The sequence below is a fragment of the Gouania willdenowi genome, chromosome 7, assembly GCF_900634775.1.
Source record: "Gouania willdenowi chromosome 7, fGouWil2.1, whole genome shotgun sequence".
Lineage (NCBI taxonomy): Eukaryota > Metazoa > Chordata > Actinopteri > Blenniiformes > Gobiesocidae > Gouania > Gouania willdenowi.
Genome location: NC_041050.1, coordinates 32196181 through 32213482, shown reverse-complemented (window position 1 = coordinate 32213482; position 17302 = coordinate 32196181). Strand labels below are relative to the sequence as shown.

Genomic DNA, 17302 nt, shown 5'->3' with positions numbered 1-17302 from the left:
ATGTGTAAAAACTCTAAACACATTTCAATAACTGTATAGACAGCTTCATTCCCATAACAACAAATCCAATCTGAAGTGAAAGATGAACCTTCCACCTCACCTCAATAAAGCAAAAACAACACGTTAGCCAAATTAAAACCCACAATATAAACAGTCTACGTACATTTCCTCCTCTTTAAGAGCCACAGACTGGAAGCCGTATAAAGCGGTGGCTGAAAAACAATTACAACCAGGGAAGCAGACAACTAGATTTACTTTCTTGCTCCAGAGGCGAGTCCCGTTCCTCAGTGATCTCAGCCCAACGTTTCCACTAAGTAACTCCAGCAAAAAGCAGCAAAAGTCCACAGGGAGAACAGTGCTAACAATCTACGTCCACCCACAGGTAAGGGGGGAAATTAAAAAAAGCAAATCCACAATGTGTCCTTTCGGCGCGACGATTCTTTTTTTTATTTTAACCAGAAAGAAATGCTTGTCACTCTGTGCTCCTCCACTACAAAGGGGAAGGCTTTACATGTGATCTTTCTGCAAGAGAGCCTTGGCTTCACAGTGGGCTGGAAAACCTGGAGTGGAATCCTGGGCTGCATGTGAGTGTTATAGTGAAATACATAACACAATTTCAGGCTCCTCTCACTCTGTCAGCAGTGAATGGACATGCTTCACATCTCCACTCCCACCCATTATACGCCTCAGTCTCTGAAACTAAAAATACAACAAAGCTACCTTTTTTTTCTTTATTTAGAGTGAACCACAGCAGCCCTTTAACGGCTGCTCATAGCACGGGGTGAGTAAGTACACGGGCTGAACTGGCTGCCAGGCTGACACAATTTGTGTGGAGAAAGGTCTTGGACATGGTGGTAGGAGACAAGCGAGAGGAAAAACCCGGCATGGAGCCTCCTCCGTGGGTATCGCGTGAGTTTTATTTTCCATGGCATTTACAGTACGTTATGTAACCACGTTTTATTTACATGCCATGCTTTGGCAGCCAACAAAAGGCCTGATCTGCAAAAGAATGCACACATGCATAACAGAACAGATCTGTGTAATCCTGGACAAAAAAAAAAAAATCAGCGGTACAAATGGAAATCACACTAGACTAAATACTTTCTGATAAGCTTTTTTTCCCTCACAACCAAGCAAAACAGCTTATCCCATCAGTGTCATCAAACAGCAGGACATTTACATACGTCAAAGTGAGGGTGCAGCGGCTGGTTAGCCAGTAGATGGAGCCGTCTGTAACACAAACGCTCTCCCACATGTGAAACCCATCTCTCACCCACATCCAGGGTTAACGGAGGACTTCCTATTGGCCTGTCATTCAAACTTTCACAGTTCTTCATATAAAATGTGAAAACCTGCTGCTTGCATTTAGACGATGTGATGACCAGAAGTGGAAAATATGTCTAAGAAGGGGCCTGGTGTACTGAATGTATGTACTGGGGAAAAGCAGCACCAGCACAGTCCTCAGGTTGAGTAAATAGTTGACTAAACGTGGAAATGTTCTACTAGGATAAAAGGGAATGAGGAGAACATTCATAAGATGTCTCTAAGGTGACACTGGTGTGTTTTTACTTAAGCTCATTAACCCACACATTTACACCACTTCATATACCTCACATCTGTCCTAATTATGTCACCCTAATTATGTTCTCTCACTGTACTCAGTCTGTTTGTTCATCTCCACGTAGGAGCTGCAGGCAGGCAGGCACACACTCCCTCCTCCTCCTCCCCCCATTCCCCTGTTTTCTTTCTCTCCCTGGCTCGCCCTCCTCCCTCTCTACATGTCGGCTCCAGTTTAAGGCTCCATTTCAGCTGCCTGGGCTCACTGCTCTCCAGCCCAGCTAATAAATCATCCGCCAATCTGCCATCTGAATCGCTCTGCCCCTGCTTCGCCTGCTCCAGCCCCTGGTCGCTAGGCAACACATGGGCAGGGGAGGGGCTGAGCGAGCGAGGGGGAGAGGGAACATGGGGGGGAGAGAGAGGAAGAAGGGTGGAAGCAGCACTACCAAATGGCCATCAGAGCTGCTGCTTTCTCACCACTGTGAGTTTCCATTCATATCCAAACAGTGCACTATGCACTGGAGATGTATTTCTTTTTTTTTTGGTTTTCTTAAAGGGATCCTCCACTGTTTTTACACGTTCTAAACCTTTGAAACGTCGTTATTAGAAGATCTATGCCGAACAAAACACATTATTTTTTTTTATTTATTTACTTTTTAAAGTAGGATTACTTTAGCGTTTTAATATCTGTGTGCCGCCATGTTGAAATTACGTTATTGATGACGTGAATCGCCCCTTCAGTTCAGTTTGTTTTATAGGGGTGAAGGCATTAAGGATCATTTATCAGCTTTTTCAGTCAGAGATCCGGGTGTATGTAAATACAGGTAACCAGGATCCACTGCTGCTAGTGGATCAGAAGTGGATCCTGGTTGCGCTGGAGTTCTTCTTCTTTTCTTCTACAAAACAACAGAGTTGGAACTGTCGCCCCCTGCGGTCACAGATTTTTTCGGGTTACGGATTTTGTCTATCAAATTTTGGTAGACAAAAGAGGTTTACAATTACTTCTTTTTAATTTGACTTTTACTGATTTTGAGAGCAACCCAAAGCAGAACAAGTTGTCATTTTGACTGAAAAAGCTGCAAAATGATCCTGAATGCTTCACCTCCTATAGAACTTATTGGACTAAAAGGGGCGATTCACGTCATCAATGATGTCATTTCAACATGGCGGCACACAGACTCTAAAATGGTAAAGTAGTCCCATGTAGTCCCAAGTTAATAAAACAAATATGGGGCAAAATAATGTTTTTTTGTTAGGCATAGATCTCCTAAAAAGGATATTTCAAAGGTTTAAGGCCACATTTGTCTAAACAGTGGAGGATCCCTTTAAGATTGTTTTGGCACAGATTGCGAACAACATTTTTATGTAAATAATTAGTTTAATTTAGTTATTGATATTTTGATTGAAATATGATGTTACTTGTTCCCTGTTAGTTCAATAAACACCCAAAAAAACATGAGAACCACTGGTTTAAAGGGACCATGCAGTCCTACCTCACTATTACTGCATATGTTAACTGGACCATATTTGTTTTCACTTTAGATTTATACAAACATAATTTCACTCACTAGATAAAGCTTCCCAACAATAAACTAATAAGTCACATTGTTGAATAAATCCGACTCTCAATTTGAATTAAAGTTATGATTTCTACTCCAGAGATGACAGAACATACAGTAACATAATGGTTCCTACATGCAAAGGCTTGCCACTGTGCGTTTCCATTCATAGCCAAACAGTGCACTATTGTGAAGCTAGAGAGGAGATACTGTATATAACGAGAAAAAAAATGAATCAAGAAGCCATTGTTGTGTGTGTGTGTGTGTGTGTGTGCGTGTGCGTGCATACTTCCCCTTTGGGAACTGATTGTCATTGTGATACCGTCTCTGTGTTCATCAATGCAACGTATTAACCAGTTTTTCAGCTCCCAACAAACACAGCACAGAGCTCCAGCTTCCTGTAAACCAGTGGTTTCCAACCTTTTTTGAGATCTTGACCCCATTTTCATCCCAAAGACATTTTGTTTCTAGAGTTAGTTTTGTTTCTTATACTGTATGTGTTACCAATTCAGAGTTATCCAGAATTAGTGACAAGTTGAGCCAACTCAGACTCAGGCAACTGTTCTACATTTTATTTGATCTCGATTTATATTTTACTAAGTAAAAGTATAGAATATAGTTGTTTAGTTGTGTTGTTTTAATAAAAAAAAGAATTATAATTTAAAAATTCAAAAATGTATTTTTAATCAGTATTCATTTAATTTTTATCAACTACTAGACATTTCAGGCGACCCTATTTAGACTTCAGGCAACCTCAAGGTTGAAAAACAGTGATTTTACCGTTAGTCACGTGTAATTACGGCAGGAGTCTCTCTCCATTTACAAACTGTTAAAAAACAAGTTCATGTTTAATGTGATAAACCCTGCTACAACCTCTTCTTTTTTAAATGTGAATTTTGGGTGAGGTTTTTTCTTTCTAACGCAAGGTTCTCTTTTTAAAAATGCTGAAGGATTCATTTTTGGTTGGACAGGTTATTTTATCAAACCCACAGGGGATTAACATTCTTTGTTAAAACTTTGCAGTTGCACTTTATTCCAAATACAGCAATTTGTTTTCACTTGTTCAAATAAAAGAAAATGCTTGCAAAAATTAAATTTTTTTAAGGGGGAAAAAATATCAAAATCAGAATCTAAAATCGAGTTTTCAAAGCAAATAAAATCAGGATTTTGTTTTGAGCTAAAACGATGCAACCTTATCACCCAGCAACAAAACAAAGGCACTTTCATTAAATACAGAGTAATTACAGTTAACTTGGTAAAAGTTGACCTTTCCATGACCAGATGTGCCCTCCAAACCCTGAGAGCTGATGACAATCAGTTAACAAACCAAAATCGGAGAAGAAGAAACTCTTCTTCTTATGAAACAGCAGCAGCCACAGGCAACAGTGTGCGGAGAGAAAAATCACAACATGCTTGAAGAGGAGGAACCACATTGACACACAATAAACTACCCACATCCTCTTTGCATTGACACCTACACAAAGTCACAACCTGTGTTTGTATTCAGGGAAATGCTTATTGTTGTCTCTGAAACACAAAGGATTCTTTCTTCAAACATAGATCGTTTTCAGCAGCTTTGATATGAGACCGGTTTGTTGCTTTTTTTTTTTTTAATCAGAGACTGTTGGCAGCTAAAACAACATCCACAGCTTTCTTTGGCTTATAAACACTAAGGGTGACAGGAAGTGCCAGCACATAACCGTCATACCAGCCATTTTGTTACCAAATACCTAACACTGCAGGCAGTGTAGGACAATGTTGACATTAAACCTGCTTCACCTGCTACGCTGCACTTGGTTGACCCGTCTCAGGTCTGCAGACCTGTGCTCTGCCACCGGGGGGGCTACTGCTCCCTCCTCTGCCTGCTTCAGTCATCCATCAGCTGAAACCCAGCCCAAGATAAGCCGCAGCACTGCGCGGTTGGCGGAGGACGACACCTCCCGCCCTGCGGCAGTCATAGATCAGTGTCTGACATGAAGATGCACAGCAACACGGCTCAGTGTTTATGTGGCACCTCCTATTGGCCGATGCATTATTAGCACCTTTCTTTTACAACCAAACCAGACACCAAGGGTCAATTAGATTTTTCAGTTACAATTGCGTTTTCAATTATCCATGTTCAATTACAATTCAATTATGAATACAGTGAAAGGAAACTGTTTCAATTACAATTATTTTTTTTTATCCTCAGATGGTCGATCACAATTATGTTCTCAAATACAATTAATCATCAATACTGACCTGAAATAAATAACCTAATAAAAGCTAACCATCCTCTTGTGTTAGCATCTCTTATAATAACAGATCTTAAATCAGCTGTAAAACACACTAAAAACAAATATCTATGAGCTAATGTTTTTTCCTATCTATTGGTTACCTTGTTAGGCTTCCTAATCAATGAAAATATAGGTATTAATATGTTTGGTGTGGGCGTCAAGCCTTTTTTGTCTCAGTATACCACTTTATTTCTTTTTTTTTTTTTTAAATGTAAAATGTGAGAAAGCTTGATTTCGAACCTATTTTAATAATTGTTAACTACATATGTTTAAGCCATAGAACTGTAATATGTTTCCCCAGTTTTGTGTAAAATTACAATTGACAATTTTTATAGAATTTTCATAGCAATTACAAGTCAATTATCTGAACTCAATCACAATTTAATTAGGATTACAGCAACAGACTTTTCAAATTACAATTACATTTATAAATGCACCATAATTGTAATTAATTATCAATTACAATTATAATTGATCCCAACCCTGCCAGACACTACTCAATAAATCAAGAGAACATCTGAAGCCTTTGGATGCAAAGGAATAAATCTGTCAACAAGTGAGCCAATAAGCACTCAGTGATCCTCAAATGTTGAAGGCCAACTTATCCGACACCTGTCAGCTCCAATAAAGATGTGATTCATGCAGTATACATAATTAAAGAGCTTTGTTTCAGCTTTACAAACTCAACATAACAACACAATCAACAGATTGAAGCTGCTCTTCAGTCTTGTGTTTTATTGCTGCACCACAAGCAGCATCTGCAAAGCATCTAAGCGTCGACTGCTAAGTTACACACATTGACGACAATAGGTTAGGTAAATTCTTAAGGATAGGAAGTCAGAATGTGAAAGAACAGAGTTAAGATTAAAAAAAATTTAATCCAGGGGATACATATCAATAGCTAACACCAGGAAAAGCCAACAGCAGCTTATTTCTAAGTTTCAGTCTCAAATTTTAGATTTTATCCAATGGAGTTTTGTGTTTGGTTTTTTTTTTTTCAAAAATAATTTATTTAGCTCGTGATAAACATTGATGTAAATATACAGCAGTTATACAGCCTGTCTCGTGTTGTATTTTTCCACAGTGGGTTAATCAACTACCTATTCTCTACAACTCCATAACTGTGTTTCCATTACCCTTGGAAATGTGCAAAATCTAAATAGCGCAATAACAACTGGTAATGGAAACACATTAATTTAAAAAAAAAAAAAAAGCACTCAAATGTCACTAGAGTTGTTACACTTTAATGAGGTGGAATTTCATCCATTTCAATATTGAAATGTGTCACAAAAGCGCAATGGAAACACTTTTTACGCAAACACAAGTCACTAGGGGTGTTGAAAAAAAATCGATTTGGCGTTATATCGCGATATTACATTGCGCGATTCTCGGATCTTTTCAAAATGAATCTATATCATTTATTTATTTAAAAAAAAAAAAAAATAGATGTATATATATATAGATATGTATATACCTTTATTTAACCAAGAAAGTCTTTTCCACTGCAGGAGACATTGTAACTGCACAAATAAGTGCTGAAACTTGGACATGTTGACCAGCTTGTGATTTTTCAATAAAATCTATAAAGAAAGGACAAACTTTCTGCATTTATTAGTTGTTCTAGGCACATACCTCAGTCATGTTTCACTAAAGTCAAAGATGGTTTAAAAGCCACAGGCAGATTGTATGTTATCTTTTATTTTAAGTTGTTGGCACTTGTTACAGCCAATGTTTTGAGTGTAAAATATGCCAATAAAATATATTTCATACATAATGTTCTCATGAAGGTGTACACATTTACAGATTAGTTGTTTCTCAAGTCATATATATATAAAAAAAAATCGCAATAATCGCCTTATACTTTAATATCGGGATATATTGTATCGAATCATGACCTATGTCTCGGGATACGAATTGTATCGAGTAAACAGAAGAGGAGAGCATTTCATATATATATATATATATATATATATATATATATAGTATTACTGCCACATTAGACGTGAAACAACAAAGGAATACTGAGTGTTATCAGGAGGTTTGGAGCGTCTGTCTTCCTGCTACTAGGTCTCACGGGATGAGATTTCACAGGAGTTACGAGGCTGCTGCCCAAAACAACCTTCAATGGAAACACGTTCAAAGCGCAATTACACTTTGTCAACATTTAGAAATATCGCTTTTAGTTTGTGAAAATCTGTAATGGAAACCCAGCTACTCACTAACAGGTTGGCTGGTGCTCAATGTAAAGTTTGCTAAGTTCAATCATTAATCTAAATGTGAAAGATTGTTCTGTTTTTTCTTGCCATGCCAGTGAAACAAGACTCTTGAGTAACAAAGTCACTTCCTCCAGGGCTGTTAAGAAGTTGCTTAAACATGGCCCAGGCTGTCTTATCAGGATAAGGCCTGTGCACGTGTGTGGTGTGTATATATTATGTCAAGGTGGGACTGTGATGAGTAACAGGGATTCTATGCAGTGTGGTAACAGCCTCAGGCAATGAGAGGAGAGGTGAGGTGAGGGTGGCAATAGACGTCAAACGAGGTGGTGGTGGGGCCGGGAGACAAGTGACCTAGCAGACAGGCTGATTCTGTCATTTCTGTGGCCCCTGCTGTCACTTTTATTCACATCTCTAGGACATCGGGTGGGGTGAAAAAAAAACAAAAAAAGAGAGAAGGCAGGAATAATGAAGCCTGTCTAAGGATGCGAGAGGAGGCAGCACCAACGCTGATGAATAAATGAAGAGAAGCGTGGTGAAATCTCTGATCCTGTCAAGGTTGCTGCTACATTTACAGCCGTCCCTCAAAGCTGCCAGGCTGAAAAAGGCACGAGCTGGGATCGGATCACTAAGCGTTATGTACTTGGCTCCTCAGAATCAACTGTTCCCTCCATGGGTTGCACACACTAAGGGACAGGTGTAGCAAAGAATGCTATAACATAGAGCAGGGGTGTCAAACTCATTTTAATTCAGGGGCCATATATGGACCAGATTGATGTCAAGTGGGCCGCAGATTTTAGGAGGGAAAAAAAACAATTTCAACACCAATTGTGCCCTAGTTTTTAATATCAGTCCCTGTCAGATCTTCAATTAAAATTGTAACTAATTTTTGTGTAATTTAGAGAAATTGTGTGGAATTATTTGTAAAAAATTGCAAGATTTGTGGAAAAATTGAGAGTCTTTTCCACAATTTGTCAATAAAAATGACTGCATTCATGTGACAAACAAAGAAAAACTGCAAGGCCCTAAAGATATGGTAAAGTATCATTAAATTGGTGATTGTTAGATATCTAAAATTATTTGGTAATTGACACCATGTTATCTCTGTCATTTTTACTGTCTCGTGCGGGACGAATTGGATGCTCGAGAGGGTCGAGTTTGGACACCGGGCCTTGAGTTTGACACATGTGACGTAGAGCAACAAAACACGCCCAACACTGTGAATTTCCTGTATTTTTGACGACTGTACTTTAACATTTGTTTTTTTACGCAGGTGATTCGTTTAATTTAGTATTTGAGTTTTGATTTATTTATGAAATATGTTACATGCATTATAAAACATGATGTTACTTGTTCCCTGTCAGTATATTTCATTCTTGCACTGAATTTCCTTTTTCGTTTTCTACTGTAATTTTACATTTGTTTTATTTTGATGTAGCTAAATAGTTTCATTTAGTTTTTGATTTTTGATTAATTATGAAATATGATGTTACTTGGTCCCTGTTAGGTCAATGAATTTAAAAAAAATGTGTTATTTTTCAGGATTATTATTAGATGAAGCTGCCCAAAAATTGACTAATAAGTCACATTGTTGAATAAGTTGGACCCTCAATTTGAATTAAAGTTCTACTCCAGCGAGGGCAGTTCATACAGTAATAGATGTTTTCTACATGCAAAAAGTTTGTTTTTGTGCCAACTTATCTTCCTGGTCTATATCTTATAAAACATGCCTGTTTATGACACTAAGGTACCAATAAATAAGGTTATTTTCAGCTTGGTTTGTGGCCATCTTACAAAACTTGTTAGACAGGTGTTCTATAGTGGACCTGTGAGAAAAGGTAATAAAGTTTCCATTTAATGCATGTGTCCCGTGCTCTGATCATCTTACCACAGCTGCTCAGCCTGCTGCCTCAGAGGAAACTTTAACAGCGAAAAACTTGTAACTAGTTCACAAAGGAACAACAAATTTAATTGAGCACATTGAACTTTGGCTTAAATCAAATGTGTCCGTGTTGTTAAATTACAAGACTTTACACACAATCCCCCCCCTTTTTTTTTGTTTGGAAGCATCTGGAATCGGTGCTGAACAAAAGACAGCCTCGATTCTGCAAAACAAAACATCAAAGGAGAGAAACGTCTGATCCGCGCAGGAGGAGGAAAAACTAACACGACAGAATTTGTCTGAAGGAGCCTTGGGTTTTGCTAAGATCTACAATCAGATCAGTCAGCAGTCTCATCTTAAAACAGAGAGGGTGAACAACCACGGAGCACACGGTGCCATCACGCATCAAGGCTAAAGCTGCAGCATTGCCTCTTTCTGACATGGTTTAATTTAGTGATTTCATTCCCCTCCTTTATACTTGAGAGATGCTGTTTGATCAGGGGGAAGGGCTGCCATTTTCTGAATCCAGCCCTCCAACAGCTGCGCTGAAATTCACATATAAATTCAAATGGAGGCTTCGGTCTTTTTCCCCCTTTCCAGACTCCCTGGCTCAAAATGTATTCTGTGGGTGATAAACAGGATGCAGCTGCTCTGGAGCCTCAGAGGAGCTGGAAACTCAAGAGTGTTTTTTTTTTTTTTTTACCAATGGCTGGTGAGGTGGGGGCCAGGAGTCATGTTGTTAACTCAACGTTCTCTCAACAGCTCCCTCTAAAGTCACAGACTAATGTGTGACTGCTAGCAGGACACCCCAGGCATAAGAGGAACAATGGAGCTCATCGTAATCACTAAAAGCACAACAGTTGGCATTTCACTACAAACTGTGAATAAAGATCATTCCAGATCCCTCCGTCCACATTTTCAACTGTGAACTGTGCTCACGGTGCTGTGCTTTTTGGTGGTTTAGATGTTTTTTTCCTACTCACTCACAATTCTGTGATCGCCAAGTCATCTTAGACACTGTGGTCATTCCGAATCTTGCCAAAATCGCTTTTGAATACACATCTGCGTGTCGGCCAAACGAGGCGGACTATTCCAGGTAAACAAATCCTAGAAGGTTTTAATCGCTCTAGGATTCTTCAGCATGAACTAGGGGTGTGCATTTCCATGAATCTGACTAGACTATACAATTCTCATATCATGAATTCTGATTCTGATTTCAAATTTCACCTTTACAAGTACAAAATGGTATGAAATACAATTGATTTCATTTTTTTTTTACTTGCGAGAACAAGTAAATGGTCACTAGCTGTAATTCATGTACTATAATCAAAAATAACTGGTTGTTTTTGATGTTGGTACTTGAATTATTGTTTCAAACTGTCAAATTACATTTTTCAGAAAAGTTTAACTTTTGCGTTTACAACAGATTCTTATTCGGTTAAGTTTTAAATTATTTTAAAAAAGTAACCACAAACATCTATAAAAGTGCTTTATTGATCCCAAGAGGACAAATTAAGGATTTTTATGAAAATAAAGAGCAATAGACTTCCAGCTAAAATGCATTGAGGAGTGAGGTAGTTTAACAAGGTCTGATGTGGTTCACTGACACCTAGTGACCGGGTCTTTACATGCTATCAATATTTTAGCGCAAATCCTGTCTATTTTTTACCACTGACAGCTCATCATTTCCTTCTATTAAAAACCTCCATAACAATTTGGGGGATTGTCTTGGAATCTAAATACATTGAATTACGAGGTAAGTGCAGAAACTCCTTCTTTGCCATTTAAGTTAAGTTTAAGAATTCAGTGCCTAACTAGTTAAATAGTAGTAGTAGTAGTAGTTTATTTCGGTCATTATAAACATTTAGAACACATGTCAAGTTTTCAGAGATCTTGTACATTACAACAAAAAAAGAAAAAACATGTACTTTAAGTATTTTAAGAGCTAAATGATTCCTGACCGAAGGGGTTTAGGCTGAAGTCGAGACTTATACTGCCTGCTCCCATTTACAACTGTGACACTATTACCAAAGATGGCACATAATACAGTTACTGTAATACCAACGATGGTAACACATGAGCACAAAACTTAAACTTCATGAATCAAAATTATTATATATGCATCTACGATTAACTAGACTAGATTGATATGACTTGTAGCTCGATTATATAGTAGGATTTCTTCTTTTTTTTTTAAATCTGAAAGTAATTCCTGTTGGATGTGTTTGTTTGCGAACATAAGTCAGAAATTTAAAGCAAACTGTAAGACGGACGACCATTTGAACACTTCAGAACATCAAATAAATCTCCTTATGAATGCATAAAAACAAGCAAATAACACTGGGAAAAAAATTAATGAGCAATGGACTCAATGTGTGACATTTCATAGTTATTTCGTTCAAAGCGCTGAACGACAAACATTTGGACAATAAGAATCCTATGTGCCAACAGGCATAATCGTTAAAGATGTCAAATAAATATTACCAAATAAGAAGTGAGGAAGATATCACGTAAACAACAGTGGTGATGTAACTTTGTAGCTGTACTTTCAAAGCATATGAACGTCTTAATGTGAAGTTTGTAAAATCGCTTCCTTACCACTTCATCTTCAGACCAGCATTTCTCAATCAGCTTGGGTACCGGCTTCTTCACGAGGCGCTGCAGAGATTTCCCTGCTTCGTAGCTGCTCTCATGAAGCTAAAAAATAGGCACGAAAAATCCCACAAAATCAGGGACAAACAACCTGGATTTATACATACACATGTGATATTCTAAATGGTCTTCAGGTGTGACTAAAATCATGGCTGTAAATCTTAGAAGCAAGAGTTGTAGACATCATTTCTGACAATCTCAAAGCTTTGTGTCACATATGAGCTATGAGTATCAGAGTCGATGGTAAATCTCTTACAGAATATAAAAAAAGCATTACTCATTGGACTTGCAGATCGAGCTGAAGGTCAAGAGACGATGACCTGCATGCAATGCTAATTTTCCAGTTTATAGTCGGAATGTAAATACCCTGTTTATGTCGATGCTAATCCTCTTCTTGTGATTGATTCCCCTCTATTCATTGCCACTGTGAGGGACTAGTTTCTCATTATGGCAAATGTATTGTTAGCCTCTTAGGCTGGGTTACTACGGGGGGGGGGGGGGGGGGGGGTCTACAGGCTATTGGTCTTTTTCATGGACCATCACTATTGAACTGACAGTAACAAGCCTGCATTCCAGACTTCAAACAGTCAGTACAGAATATTTAGTCAGTTCTTGAGTGCCTGGCTACAACAAGTTTGGTGGGATGGTCTTGATGAAACAATTCAACTAAGTATGAATATAATGCAGTTCAAAAAAATGTACAAAAGATATATTTTTGAATGCCTGTGCATTTTGTTTGTTTTTGTTCTGTTTTTCTTAATAGCTAGATAGGAGTATTTATTTGTATTGTCAAATTAATTTATTTCATTGGATTTTGCAGTTGTTAGTGGTGAAGTACGGGGGTAAGACTTGACAAGCATAGGCTTCTTCCTATCACTTTTTTTTCTTAATTTCATAAAGATATCTGTTGAAATTTGTTTATTCGTTGTCATCCTTTTTTTTAATTTGTTCGTTCGAAATAAATAATTAAATAAAATAAAAAAACATTTAAAAAAAGTTGAAACTTACTGTGTTAAGTGCGTTTAATGTAGTGTCGTCTCGAGAGGCTGCGAGACACCCATCTTCTGTGGAGCCCCCGTCACACATGCCTGCAAAGGCAGCCATGCTCCTGTGGATCAAACATGGGAACAAAAAGTTGCTGTTAATCATCCAAGATAAGTGTTGACATTTTTTTTTTAAAACAGATGTTTTTGACGAATATTTTAGAATAAAACAGACACCTATTGAATCATGAGATCTTTTAAATAATGGAAAGATGTTGATATTTGCATGCATTTTATTGGAAAGCACTGAAGTAAACAAGCAGCCCCCCACAGAATTCTCACAGCACCTTTAGTTTGTTGGCAGGCTGTAATTAAGTAGACTGCAAACTGTGATGACAGCATAGCAGGGGAATTGGTAAACATACATCAGCTGGACTGAAACAACACCTCAGGGGAGATGCAATGACTGATGATTTCATTCCATGATAGAAAAACCTGATGAAGTGTAACATACTGAAGCTACATCAAAATACCATTCCTGAGACTAACGGAATATAACATTGTAGATTTATGAACAGCATGTGAGGGGAAAATCTCTTTAGTTGGAAAAAGCATTTTAAATTGATCTTTTTTTTTGTATTCACAAGAAAACACTAATAAACAGGGTACATTTTAATCTGTCTTCAGACTAAGTGGCAGGGTTGTGGTCAAGTATAATTGTAATTGCATAATTGATAATTAATTATAATGATGACATAATTATAGATGTAATTGTAACTGGAAAGATCTGTTGCTGTTGTAATCAGAATTGACTTTATAATTGTATTGGCATGGAAATGATATAAAACTGTAATTTATCATTTAAATAAACGCAAACCTGGAAAACCACGTCATAGTTCTATGGCTTACACAAGCGCAAAGTGGAAGGTTATGTTTTACCCTGGGTTTGTCTGTCTGTCTGTCTGTCTGTTAGCAAGATAACTTGACAACAGGTGATTCTATTTTGGTGATGTTCTGGATTACCTAATATGAGAAAATACCACTTGTGGAAATTACAATATGGATGGATGTGCCTGCTCCTTTAAGGATGGTGGCTTATGGGTGATGTAGTAGTGGTAGGGAAGTGCGTGCTGTACTCTTGAAATCACAATACGGGTGGAAATGAGCTACTTGGCGGAGGTCTGCGCTCTCTGAGTGCTCTAGTTAAAATGTTTTACTGTATATCAAATTTATATGTCAGTTCTCGTAAGGGTCAATAAGAAAATTAAATCGAGAGGTTTACTGACAGAAAAAAGGCTCAGATGCCCACACCAAAACATTAAAACCAATAATTTCATTAATTAAGAAGCCTAACAAGGTAACCAAGAGATGAAAAACAAATTAGTTTTAAATAATTTTTGTCTATTTCACAGCTGATTTAAGACATGGGTCAAAAACGACCCATTAACATAATAGATGCTAACAGGAAGCTAACACAAGAGGAAGGTTACGTTTAATGGGATTATTCAATAAAGGCTCAGTAATTATGATTAATTGTAATTGAACTTTAGTAAATGAAAAAGTAATTGTAATGGGACTTTCAGGGGGAACATACTAATTGCAATTGGAAAAAATGCCAGTAATCATAAGCAGAACCGAGTTGTAATTAAACATGGATAATTGATAAGTGTACAAAATGTTTCCCAATTTAAACTTCTTGGTCTTGCCGAGGCTGAGCTGCTAGGTTTCTCTAGGATTATTACCTTGCGGCTCTGAGGTACATGAGAAGATCACAGTCATTGATCCCTGGCATCCAGACCAGCTCCTCGTTCTCGGTCACGGCCTGGTCACCAGGGGAGGGGAAAGGCCGCAGCTCGGGAAGTTTGGCCTGGTGGGGGACACAGAGAAGGAGAGAAACAGATGGTGTCACACTACAAATAGCAAGCAAGCTAGAAGAACATATCTGCTTTCAACCGCATGTCATCAACTTTTCACTGAGGCTCTGAGTGTTGGCAGCAAAGATGAATTACATTAATGACTGTCCAGTCAACAACACTGCTCAGCATTAAACTACTGCTGGAGGGCTACTACCTTCAACTCATGTCAACTTTTCCATTTTTTTCAACCCATTTCAACCTTTGTCAACTATTTAAACCCATTTCAACCTTTGTCAACTATTTAAACCCATTTCAACTTTTTTTAACCCTTTTCAACTTTTTTCAACCTTATTGCTAATGTTCAGCTATAGCTAGGTTAATGCTTAGCTAATCAGAGATGTCCAGAAAAAAAAGTAGAAGGCTAAAACTCGCAGTGAGTTGTCGCCGCTGCGCGCCAATGACGCGCCACACCTAGATAACACAAGATAGAGTCCATACATTTGTCACTAGTCTCTATTAAAAAAAAAGTCGTTAAGAGTGTTCAGAAAATATACCAGTAAGGGAGGTTCAGTTTCGGTTTCAAAATGGAGCGGAGAGAGGATTCTACAAACTGCAGCGTTAAGAGTAGAAGGCCGCCAGAAAGAGAGTAGTAGGCGATTCAGCCTGCCGCCTACGCTTCTGGACATCCCTGGATAATGCTAAGTAAGTGCTATTGCTAGGTTAATGCTTAACTAATGCTAAGATAGTGATAATGCTAGGTTCATCCTGAGCTAATGCTAGGTTAATGCTATTGCTAGGCCAATGTTAATGCTAAGTTAGTGCTAATGCTAAAACTTGGTTAATGCTATGCTAATGTTAATGCTCATGCTAGCTAATGCTAATGTTATTGCTAAGCTAATGCAGTGCGACGCGGCCCAGCACCTGCATCCACACTAGCATTTTCTTCAGGAAATGCAAATATTCTAGTTAACTGAACTGCTCAAACACTTTAAAATGGTGAGGATTGAGTGTGAAAAGTTAGTAGGTGCACGTTGATCATAGAGGAGAGGTTCAGTTTGCACATCTCATTCTATTGACTCACTTGGTGACTGGGTCCCACTCGGATTTCTCCCTGTGTGCTGTTTAGTCGCCTGTAGGAAGACAGAAGCGGAAAATTAAAACACAATATTTACCCGACATTTCAAAGCAAGCTGACGCTGTAATTGAAATCCTGTGTCATCAGCGCAATAACTAAACCAATGATATGACAAGACTATCATCAAACAGAGAGGAATGACTTTCTTTCATTATGTGAAAATCCCTGTGAAGCAATACATAAAAGTGATGAGTATTCATCAGAGGTTAAAGTAACGAATTAAAAGTGCTCATGTTACTGTAATTGAGGTGCTTTTACGGATACTTTCACTTCTTTGAGTACATTTCTAAATCAGTAATTTTACTTCTACTACGTTTTAAAGGAAGTAAAAGTAATTCATTACATTTCTACACCCAACCGTTACTGAGTAAATTATTAGTGTTTGTTTTAAAATGATCAACGGAGATTGTGAAACTACAAAAAAGGAAATGACTAGAAAACAATCAAATGCATCACATCATAGCCTACCAATCAGATTAAATGTAAAGCACTACACTGAAACAGAATTGAATGCTGGGTATTTTCTCAGTTGTAGAGTTCATAAATTTAGCTATACATAGAGCCAGATATTTGTTTTTCATTTTGAATTGAATTCATTGGTGTTCTTTTATTTAAAAAAATAATTGTACATTTTTACAAACCTTTTATTTTACACAGATGCCTTTGTGGAAAATAAATTAAGGTCCAATTGTGCAAGATTTGGTCTCTTCCTTTTTAAGTTTATACATGAGATGTTTACTGTATGCAGAGAAAATGTATCAAGTTTTATTAACAAAAATAAACATGGGGGGTGAAAGTAACTAGTAACTTTTACTTTGAGTATTATTTAAGTTAGCTACTTTTTACTTGTACTTGAGTTAAATATGTACAACTTACTTGTACTCGAGTACAATTTCAATCAAGTAACAGTACTTCTACTTGAGTATGATATATCTAATCTTTACACCTCTGCTATTCAGTGATTCATTTTAAAATTTCAAATAGGCTTTACACAGATCTGATCGGCCGACATTTTGCATTTTATGCAATTAATGTGATTGGCTGTAATGTCTTAATTTGTCGATCAGATCAATGACATCATTGTCGTGATTAAACTTTTCTGCAGATCCGTTTTATCGTCTCATTTACACCGACGAGCTGTTTGCTTTACGTGACACGGCTTCATTTCACTCATATTTGTGTACAAAGA

At 37.6% G+C, this 17302-nt stretch overlaps 1 protein-coding gene across 4 annotated transcripts in view; it reads right to left on the bottom strand.

Moving 5' to 3' along the window:
* Positions 1–17302, bottom strand: part of rerea (arginine-glutamic acid dipeptide (RE) repeats a) — a 201063-nt gene that overhangs the window by 25781 nt on the left and 157980 nt on the right. For all 4 annotated transcript variants that reach the window (XM_028452508.1, XM_028452505.1, XM_028452507.1 and 1 more), the window contains 4 exons: positions 16060–16108; positions 14865–14989; positions 13148–13247; positions 12086–12184 (listed from right to left, as the gene is read on the bottom strand). In XM_028452508.1, coding sequence (XP_028308309.1) covers positions 12086–12184; positions 13148–13247; positions 14865–14989; positions 16060–16108 — 373 coding nt within the window. The remainder of the gene's footprint in view (positions 1–12085; positions 12185–13147; positions 13248–14864; positions 14990–16059; positions 16109–17302) is intronic.